General features: G+C 36.0%; 1 protein-coding gene across 1 annotated transcript; it reads right to left on the minus strand.

Annotated features, from left to right (window-relative positions):
• Nucleotides 1-1,243: 1,243 nt before the first annotated feature.
• LOC136227134 (uncharacterized protein At5g08430-like) lies at nucleotides 1,244-9,773 on the minus strand. The gene is made up of 11 exons (XM_066015832.1): nucleotides 9,605-9,773; nucleotides 7,252-7,331; nucleotides 6,951-7,111; nucleotides 5,966-6,839; nucleotides 5,683-5,795; nucleotides 5,172-5,231; nucleotides 3,170-3,220; nucleotides 2,931-3,001; nucleotides 2,404-2,591; nucleotides 2,007-2,270; nucleotides 1,244-1,758 (listed from the first exon to the last, which is right to left on the minus strand). The coding sequence occupies exons 1-11, from the start codon at nucleotides 9,682-9,684 to the stop codon at nucleotides 1,244-1,246; spliced, it is 2,457 nt and encodes an 818-aa protein (XP_065871904.1). The 5' UTR covers nucleotides 9,685-9,773.
• Between the last annotated feature and the right edge of the window lie 1,382 nt (nucleotides 9,774-11,155).

Raw genomic sequence — 11,155 nt, forward strand, 5'->3', positions numbered from 1 at the left:
CGAAGTAAGACAGAATATTTGAAGTGTAAGTTTAGCGGCCATAGGAGTAGGGAGGCAGGGACAATCACCCTAGATGGGAGAGTTGTTTAGGCCTCAGATTGCTTCCAGTATTTAGGATCTATTATCCAAATGGATGAAGAAGTAGATGAATATGTTGCTCATAGGATTAAAGCTGGTTGGTCGAAGTGGAAGAGTGCTACGGGTTTCCTTTGTGACCCGGGCATGCCTAATAGATTGAAGGGAAAATTCTACCGGACGGAAATTATACCAGCATTGTTATATGGTACGGAGTGTTAGACAGTGAAACACTGCCACATCCATAAGATGTCGGTGGCGGAGATGCGTATGTTGAGATGGATGTGTGGTCATACGAGAAAAGATCGGGTGAGTAATGAAATAATTAGGATAAAAGTAGAGGTCACATCTATTGAGAATAAAATGAGAGAAATCCGACTAAGGTGGTTTGGCCATGTGAGACGTAGAGCGCTTGATGCGCCGGTTAGGAGAACCGAAGAGTGGCAAAGGAATGTAGTGGTGAGGGGTAGGGGAAAACCTAAGCAAACTTGGAGGAGGGTGATCGAGAGTGATATGAGTTTATTGGGAATTGAGGAAAATATGGTAGTGGATAGGACAGAGTGGAGGGAGCGAATTTGTGTCGCTGACACGACTTGATTTCACGGTCTTATATGATGGTTTATGTTAGCCGACCCCGAATCATTTCAGGACTAAGGCTTTGTTGTTGTTGTTCTTCTTCTTCTACTTCAAGTTTAGCACATTTGACCCATTGTACTTTAATTTTTATTTGTAAAAATTAGCCTTTGATTAGCAGTTCCTAAATACAGGCACCATTACATGAAGGAACTGTGTCAATAATCAAATTTTGAGAAATGTTAAAATAGATGGGGTTAAATATGCCAAAATCTGAATACAGGAGCAAAATAACAAATAATCAGGGCCAAATTTAGGTATTCTCCTCTACAGAATCCTAAAAAAAAAGAGGAAGTCATATCACAAGGCATAAAAATCATGTGATTTTTTGGGTTAGTTGCAAATATCATGAAAGCTTCAACAATGATTAGTTACATTTGCTCTTTCTATGGCAGCTATTTACCCAGTTTGGTTTCTCAAGAACGTTCCCAAACTGGTGTATGTAACTAACAAAACTGTGGTATGGGCTCTACACTATGCTAAAAAAGAAGCAATCACCTGGCGTCAGATTCTTGTTTCTAGAACAAACTCAAACTTATCTACTTCCCATGTGAAACTGGCGAATTGCATCTGTCAGGAAAATAGCTTCTCTGGGGCTCTGGTTGGCCTTCCAAACCTTGAATGTCATTTCATTGGGAAAAGCATCACTCCATGCCTTAAGCAGGGACATTGAGTAAGGTCCGGCTTTGATACATTGTGGACTCATACAGTACCATAAGCAAGAATTGGGATCATCCACTGTTTTCTTGCTCACTTCGATGGGATTATCTTGCTCCTCGTCATCATCACTTATCTCAATAGACTGAAGTCCCGGTCCATTTTGCTTGTTCTTCAGCCTTTCTAGAAGAATGGAGTTGGACTGAGCTCCGGGAATACAAGCAACCGGTTGTCCTGATACAAGTTCAGGATGGTTCTCCTTTACTTGTATTATGACAGGTACATTAATCACTGCTTGATGAATGTCGCCATCATTCCTTTCATGAGAAGAAACAGTATGATGTTGTTGCTCCACATCCTCAGATTTAGGTCCTTGACATTGATGCTCATGTTCTGGAAAAAGAAAAAGGAAAAGGAATACTATTTCAGTTATATTTCAACTGATAAACTTACGATCATACAATAAGCAAACACATATTGCTAAAGAAGTTGTATTGTAGACCTGCAAAATCTGCTACATCATTTAGGCTGGAAAAGATGCCATCACCTCTCGAGTCTTTTCTGGAAGTCTTTGGCAACTCTCTGGAATCTGGTTCTGGTGAGAGATTATATATCTTCAATATCTTTCTCCTCATCGTCACTTATCTCCATCATCTCAGATGTTGGATCTCTTTCCTCGTTTTTTAGCTTTTCTGGAAGACCGGAGTTGGATTGAGAAGCAATTGGTTGTCCTGATTCAAGTTCAGGATAGGATGCTTCAAGATGGCTCTCCTTTACTTGTATTATGACAGGTCTTTTAATCACTGCTTGATGAATGCCACTATCATTACTTTCATGTGAAGAAACAGTATGATGTTGTTGCTCCAGTTCCTCGGATTCAGGTTCTTGATATTGCTGCTCATGTTCTGGAAGAAAAAAGGAATAATAATTCAATTATATTTCAACTGATAAACTTATGATGATACGATATCAGAAGCAGTACAGCATTACAAACTTGCAAAATCTGCTACATCATTTAGCAGGAAAAGATGAAATCACCTCCTGAGCCTTTTGTGGAAGGCAACTCTCTAGAATCTGATTTTGGCAAGAGATCCTTCCTAGGGTATTGCTTTTCAGCAGGTTCAACTTGTGTTTCATCTACAATCACTTTTGGAAACTCATGCAACAATCGTGATTGCTCCGATGGTGTCTCAAGCATCAGCTTTCTTTCAAAGTACTTATGAAGTGTATATAAAATTGGAGGTTAAGGGTCTCGTCAAACTTCGATTGAGGTAATGAAAGCAATATATAGTTATGATGCATAAGCGAATGAGACATGCAAATATAGTTTAAATTAGCTAAATGTGAAACATATCTAAACAGTTTTATCAGAAACAACTTATCTTTTCTATTAAAACCTTTGATTTTCTAGGTTCTATGAACTTTTACAAGAATTAGTCTCAATACATTCTAAACAAGTATTAAATTTCAGAATAGAAATGCATTTTAAATGTTAACATATTCTATTTGACACAACTGAAATCTCAGCACACATAGAATGAGAAACTAGAAAGTCAAAAGGATATTCTCTTCTCCATCCCTTCTCATTTGCCTGATCAATAAGCTTTTGCAAATTATACAGCTCTTTCACAATCCACTTCCATATATTGTAGAGTAGAGATTGAAACAGCAAAGCAAAATCATAAGTTTCACAGTGGCAAAATAAAAAAGCAAAATATGAAGGTGAAGAAGTATTTACAAGGTAGAACTAACAGAACAAGAACTATCCAGGTTTGTTTATCTTTAGAGGATTAAGCAGGTATACCTGTTTCGTTATAACCTCATGGAGACTTAGCGCTTTTTCCTCGAACTCCACCTGTCAGTCAAAGCATTCTAAAGTCGGTACATTTTTTTTTATGTTTAATCAGATAAAAGTTTACTTTGCATATAAGACTTCATATTTAGCATACAATTAGAGCTAAAACTACATCTATAAGCAGGGGGAAAAGAAGAACTAGGATACAATTGGTCAATATAGTTCAGGAAAATTTTCGAGCTGTCAAATGTACACTTTAAAGTTACCAAATTGCTTACAACAACAACAACAAAGCCTTAGTCCCGAAATGATTCGGGGTCGGCTAACATGAACCATCATATAAAACCGTGAAAGTCAAGTCGTGTCAGCGACACAGATTCGCTCCCTCCAATCCGTCCTATCCACTACCATATTTTCCTCAATTCCCAGTAAACTCATATCACTCTCGATCACCCTCCTCCAAGTTTGCTTAGGTCTTCCCCTACCCCTCACCACTACATCCCTTTGCCACTCTTCGGTTCTCCTAACCGGCGCATCAAGCGCTCTACGTCTCACATGGCCAAACCACCTTAGTCGGTTTTCTCTCATTTTATTCTCAATAGATGTGACCCCTACTTTTGTCCTAATTATTTCATTACGCACCCGGTCCTTTCTCGTATGACCACACATCCATCTCAACATACGCATCTCCGCCACCGACATCTTATGGATGTGGCAATGTTTCACTGCCCAACACCCCGTACCATATAACAATGCTGGTCTAATTGTTGTCCGGTAGAATTTTCCCCTCAATCTATTAGGCATGCCGGGATCACAAAGGAAACCCGTAGCACTCTTCCACTTCGACCAACCAGCTTTAATCCTATGAGCAACATCTCCATCTACTTCTCCATCCGTTTGGATAATAGATCCTAAATACCGGAAGCAATCCGAGGCCTGAACAACTCTCCCATCTAGAGTGATTGTCCCTGCCTCCCTACTCCTACGGCCGCTAAACTTACACTCCAAATATTCTGTCTTACTTCGACTCAACTTAAAGCCTCTAGATTCTAGAGTTTGTCTCCATAGTTCCAGCTTCCTCTCCACTCTTTCTTTCGTCTCATCAACCAACACGATATCATCTGCAAACAGCATGCACCATGGTATACCATCTTGAAGTGAACTTGTTAGTTCATCCATAACGATGGCAAAAAGAAATGGGCTTAGTGCGGAACCTTGATGCACTCCAATCGTAATAGGAAACTCTTCAGTCTTCCCAACACTAGTACGTACACTCGTGCATACTCCCTCATACATGTCCTTTATGATGTCAATATATTTCCGCGAAATGCCTTTCCTTATCAAGGCCCACCAAAGTACTTCCCTTGGTACCTTATCATATGCTTTCTCCAAGTCAATGAAAACCATATGCAAGTCTTTCTTCTTATTTCGATAGTGCTCCATTAATTGTCTCATTAGATGGATGGCTTCCATAGTTGATCTTCCCGGCATAAAGCCAAACTGGTTTTCCGAGATCTTCACCGTCCTCCTTAACCTTTGTTCGATCACTCGCTCCCAAAGTTTCATAGTGTGACTCATTAATTTGATTCCCCGATAGTTGGCACAATCTTGGACATCGCCTTTGTTCTTATACAAAGGGATTAAGGTACTTTTCCTCCATTCTGATGGCATCTTATTGTTTCTCCAAATTTTGTTGAAGAACGTCGTCAACCATTCGATTCCTCTTTCTCCCAAACATCTCCAAATCTCAATAGGGATGCCATCAGGTCCTACTGCTTTCTTCAACTTCATCTTACTTAATGCCATTTTGACTTCACCCTTTTGAATTCTCCGCAGGCATTCGTGATTTATCATATCGTGATGGATACTTATATCTCCAACATCTTGTTGGCGATCTCCATTAAATAAGTCATCAAAATAGGACCTCCATCGTTCCTTGATATCCTTATCTCCAACTAGGACTTTCTGGTCCACATCCTTCACACATTTGCTTAACTTTAAAAAAACTTACAAGAGAGAGCCTTTCTAAACGACCATCTTTCACCCTTCGCCGCAAATCCTCACATTCTTCCTGAAAAATAAGACTAAAGAAGTTAACTAAGTATGCAAGGCAACCTTCGCAACAACATCTACTATAACCTTCACTGTTACATTTGGATTTAGTTTAATGATCATTGAATTAATCACTAAAAATCATCTTTCAAGGTGTTGATAAATAATTCAGCTATTAAATGGTAAAAGATTCAAAAAATAGGCCATTGCTTAGAATCAAATATCAAAGTAGATCCTTTGATCTGTCAATCAATGAAACCACATCGAAGAATACCTTACATCAATGAAATCTCAACAAGCAGATACTCCTGTAGCAACCAGTCTACTATGTAAATCTCTAGTCAAAATTTACAAACAAGAAATAATACTTCATGAAAACTAAATTTATTCAGAAACTAGTGTTTTGATGTTTGTTCTATATCCCTACATTGCTTTTAGACTTAATTTTCAAATATGAGAAACAATATTACCTCGGAAAAGTTATCATTTGATAGCAGGCAAATAGGTATGTCTTTTGACATACAAGACACTTCCAGGAGAACATCTTTAGTAACTTCATCAGTTCTTAAAGTTCTCTTTATGCCTGCAAATATTAAGATATTAGACTAAATAAAAGGATAGCTTTTTTTTTATTGGAAGTAGACAGCTGGTGGGGTCGGACAAAGGACATCCCAACTATATTGGCTAAAGAAAATAAAAGGATAGCTTGGATAAGAGATAATCGAAATTTATAGCCATCATTGAGAGAAGTACCAGTCACTTTCACAAGCATATGAGAATTTCTCTGCAAATAGTCATAGGGATCAGATTTGATTCTCACAAAACTTCCTATAACTTTATCATCAAAAGTCCCAGGGTTCTCTGACAACTCTTCTATTAAACTCCTATTCAAGTAAAGACGCCTGATATTTTCGGTGACCACAGATGCTAAACAACCTTGATGGCGCACATCCAAATTAATGGCTTCATTTTTCTGAGGTTTCACATTTGAGCTTGAACATCGCTGCCTTTTAAAGGATATTGAGGCACTCTCGTTCTTGTCTTCTGAAACGTGTTCATGCTCATCCTCTGATTGCTCAAGGTTCTCAGTGAAATGGGGTTCGAGAAAGTTGTATATCCTATTCTTTTGAACAGATTTCCTGCCTATAAGAGACTTCAATCTTGCATCACATACAACTTTATTCTTTTTCACTGGATCAAAAAGCTTGTTTTCGTTGCAGTATTGTATAATGATGTCAGAAACATCATGTTGTGATAATTTTTCAGTTGTGGCTTTACCAATAGAGTGAAGGAAATCAGAAAGGAGATTTGATGCCCATCCATTGAACTCGTTTGTCTTTGAGTTCACCTTTGTTCTCATTGCACTCAGGTTCCCGCCATTTGTGTTACATTTGTTCAATTTTCGATGTCTTTTCCTATCATTCCAATGATCATTACTAAATGTAGGTTGATATTCATCTTCGGCTCCAGACGAATCAGACAAGTCTTCAGAATTTCCACCCATATTGGGTAGTTGAATTGCATCAGGGACATGGATTGAAGTTAAGCCTTCCTTTTCTTTAACCATTTTCCAGTAATCCTTAAATAAGGATTCATATGTCTCTCGATCATCAAAGTCTATCTTCCCCTTCAAATTAATAAGCATACAGTCAATGACGAAATGATAAAAAGTGAGAAGAAGTTTTGATATATGTTTAAAAAAAAATCTATATACCTGAAGTAAATATGTATTCTTTACTCCTATACACCCAACAAGTGTTAAACAATGTTTACATAATCCTCTATTCCGACCAATTGCAGAAAATTCGATTTCGCAGATGCAACGTCCACATATTGCGTTTGGACAAGAAAAGCATTGAAACTTTGGGGTATTATAGCAAATGAAGCAAAAATGCCACCCTGAAAATTTATATTTTGATTAGGAGTTGGATAAATGAAAATGGTAAGTATGATGCAATCAATAGAAGAAATTTATCATAATAAAGGAGAATTTGGGATTCTGGAGAAAGCAACAATATCAGAAATTATTAGAAACATACTGCAGGTCCAGGGAACTTCAGACTCCAAGAATGAATCATCTTTTTCTACACAATTTGGATGATAAGCTTTAAGACAATCCCTGAATGCAAAACACAATTTAAAAAAAAAATAGGTAAGAACATTTTATCTGAAAGAGATGTGCAACGTCCATGGATAACTCATATGACAAATTTTACCATGTGTTATCAGATGAAATTGTAGGGGATTTAAATCATTGATCACTTGATCTTGGAAGCTCTAACACTTTGCCAATGAACCATTTGCTTAAAAAGCAAGCTTTAAGCTTTGAGGTTAGTTGGTTACTTGAGGTAGGCATTGGGTAACTATAGAGCTAACAAGTTATTTATAAATATGGACCAGTCCTCCCTTTAAGGTTCTTTTGGGGAGAGTTATGCCCAAGTTGAAGATGGTATCAGAACCTTCAAATTCAATATTGAACACCGGTAAAACTCCAGTTTTACAAATTTTATGCTCTAAATGTCCAGCCTTGACAGTGAAAGAGTATGTCAAGTTGTGATGGATCCAAGATTCACTGAGTGATTTATGGGTGCTAAATTGATATTTTTTTAGTATTTTAAAAAAATGATAATGTTTTTTTTACGTTTTTTCAGCGACCTGTGAATGCTCAAACCCTTGAATACACCCTGATGTCAAGTATGCCACATGGATATAAACAAATAAATTACACAAGAGACCAAGCCAAAAACACCATAAGCCACTTATCAATATCCACCTAATATATACTCCATATTACCCCCTTCTAAAACAGGACTTCGTTTTCCATGTTGGGTCTATATTATACATGACAAAATATATATGGAAAGTTCTTCATTTGACACGGAGAACCTGATGTTTTAATAATTTTCTCTAAAATAGATATCGCTTTAAAGTTATTTTTTTATGTAACACTTTATATTATCAATACATTTTTTTCTCAAATATGTCATTGTTTAGGATAAGAATTAATGCAAATAAATGATGAATTGCTCTTGCCTATCAACGTGTAATTTTGCACTTTATCCATTTATTAATATAAAAATCTCTTATGAAATTAAATGCCCACAATATAATCATTAACCACGTCAAATTAGAAAAGCCTAAAAATTAAAACGCTTGAAGTGTTATTGAGCCCTTGACCTATTCAAAATTTTGTCATTTGGTCCTTGATCTATTATTCGGTCACATTTGGCCCCTGAACTATCCCAATTCATGAAATTTCACTCAATTTACATGGAGACTTGACAAAACTGTTATCTCCATCATATGTAATGATATTTTGATATATGAGCTTGTCATGTCATATATCTTGAAGTTTATTTATCATATAAACTCTCTTATATCAAAATGATTAATTAGATTAAAAAATAAAAACAAGTCTCTAAACTAAAATTTATCAAATTTAAGTGTCAACATATCGTCATGTGCTAATAGAATAACAATTATATAAAGTTTCCATTTAAATTTGGTGAAATTGCACCAATTGGGATAGGTCAGAGGCCAAATGTGACCAATCAATTGGTCATGGGCCAAATAACAAAATTTTGGATAGGTCAAGAGCCAAATAGTGGTTTAAGCCAAATTAAAATTATTTAAAATCACATGTAAGTGAATCTTTTTATTTTTAAATCACATATTCGAAACTTTTGACCTGTTTGCCAAATAGTTAGCTCATTACCTTTTTAGTTAGCTTGTTTGACTAGCTGATTGCGTAAATTTGTTTCGTAAAACTTAACTGATTGTATAAAATGACAAATAAAGACATGGTAAAGTCTTTATTTAGGGTTAGAGGGTAATAAATAGGAGTAAAAATTAGCTTTTTAGATCCAATAAACTCTTTCAAATCTCTCTCCACCAAACACCACTAGAAGTTTAACTAGTCAAAACCTCTAAAGTGGCTCACATTTCTTTCTCTATCTACTTTTTTTAATCTTCTAACCAAGCAACTAGCCTATTTGGTTGGGGTAGAATTAGAAGTTTGAGCCACTTTTTGACTAGTTAAACCTTTGAAAGAGTTTATCGGGTCCAAAAAGCTCATTTTAAAAGTTTTTTTAATTGGCTTATTGCTCAATCTCTAGTACCAAATAATGACTCCACCATGTCCTTATTTATCATTTTACACAAAAAACTATTAACAATCAGCTGAGTTTTAGCAAACAAGCAAATCAACTAACAAAAAAGTAATCAGTTTAACAGCTAGCTAACAGCTAACAACTACTTTGCCAAACAGAGCAAACATCTAAATTATTTGAAAATAAAAATGTTAAAATAAAATTCCAGAATATTGTAATATATCTCAATGAAATAAAATAATTTTTTTAGTTAAAAATATAGTGATTAAAAAAGGGGACTTACTTGTAGTCGCAAATCCTCAAGCAGCCTCCATCTTTGCATTGGAAACAGCAACCTTCACAAATATCTTCCTTGTTCACCATAGCTCTCTCTCTCTCTATCTATCTATCTCTCTCTCTCTCTTCAAACCTGTTCACTGGTAAAGCTCATTCAACAAAGAATGCCGGCTTCATTATGAAGATTAACCCATTAACATTATCAGAAACCAAACCCATTTGAGAAAAACACTCAAAGTCACTAACTTTACCCTTCAAAATACTACTAGTATTTTTAAAAACTGAAGTTGGTTCTGTGTATTCAATAGGTTAACAAATGCTCTGTGGAGATGAATAAAAGTGTGAACTTTGGGAACCTAAATTGTCTCGTTTTTGGCAATTTGATGGAAGAGAAAGAAGAGAAGAGGAGAGGAGGTTACCTTCGTATTTAAGTTTGGAAGACAGATTGATTGATGTTTATAATTAGGGAACGAAAGCCTAATTTGTCTCATTACTACTTTTGGATTCCTCCGAAATTAATTAAGTCTTATTTTCTCAAAGGACTAAACATACCATATCTCTATATCATTTACCATATTCTTCATTTCTCAAATAATCATGATTTTGGTCAACAACTTCCCATATCTTTTCCATCTTCTCCTAATTCAAATCATCACAAATTAGGAATTTTGATTCGTCCTAAGCAACTTAGGAATCCTTCTCCTATTCTTTCTATTTTACACACCGGAATGAAGCTAAGTCTTTAATGAATCTCTTGGTTGGGTCCCGACAAGGACATTCCGATGTTTAAGTGGTTCTAGTCTAGAAAGAAAAAGAAAAATTAATGTTTTGAGAATGTCGCAAATGATATTGATAAAATAGATATTACTTTGTAAAAAACAAAGTAAGCATATAAGACAACTAATAAGAAGATATAATTAAAACGAATGAAGGAGAACAATTCTTTCTCATTAATTAAAAAAACAATACAACTTGTTATTTATACACCTATAAGGTAAAATACAAAGGAGTATGTGTGCACACCAAATGATGATTCGTGCTGTTGGGCTTATGGAGACTAATATATATAGGCCCAACTGAAGCGATGGGTCCAACTGCAGCGATCCAATTGATTCGTGCTGTTGGGCCATCGGCCCAAAAAAAAATTTTGGGCGATTAGGGTTTCAGACGGTTAGGGTTTCAGGAGTATATATGTAACCTCTTTCTCTGTAATCCGTATCTCATTCATTATAGTGAAATATCCTGGCTTGGTAGTGCCCCCAGACGTAGTCATTCTAATCGAGTGGCGAACTGGGTTAACAATTCTTGTGTGTTTGCTTATTTTTCGTTTATCGTAATTTCAATTATTCCTAACACGTGCCTCTACATGTTATTGGCTGATGTTGAGAATGATGATGATTGGAGAGAGAAAATGAGTCACTGAAAGTCAGTGAAAATGGATGAAAATGATATTGTATGTTATTACTCTTTAAAGGAATTGGGGAGAATGTTAGTTTTAGTGAAGATGTCAACAGTTTGTAAGGCTGTAGGAATGGGCATGAGACGAATCAAACCAAAA

This window comes from Euphorbia lathyris, chromosome 4, assembly GCF_963576675.1.
Source record: "Euphorbia lathyris chromosome 4, ddEupLath1.1, whole genome shotgun sequence".
Lineage (NCBI taxonomy): Eukaryota > Viridiplantae > Streptophyta > Magnoliopsida > Malpighiales > Euphorbiaceae > Euphorbia > Euphorbia lathyris.

Excerpts from the sequence above, each read along its gene's own strand:
- LOC136227134 (XM_066015832.1), bottom strand. The coding sequence starts at position 9,684 with ATGGTGAACAAGGAAGATATTTGTGAAGGTTGCTGTTTCCAATGCAAA. Across the intron at positions 7,112-7,251 it reads TGAAGTTCCCTGGACCTGCA|GGTGGCATTTTTGCTTCATT; the intron begins GTATGTTTCTAA and ends ATAAATTTTCAG. Across the intron at positions 6,840-6,950 it reads CACTTGTTGGGTGTATAGGA|GGGAAGATAGACTTTGATGA; the intron begins GTAAAGAATACA and ends ATTAATTTGAAG.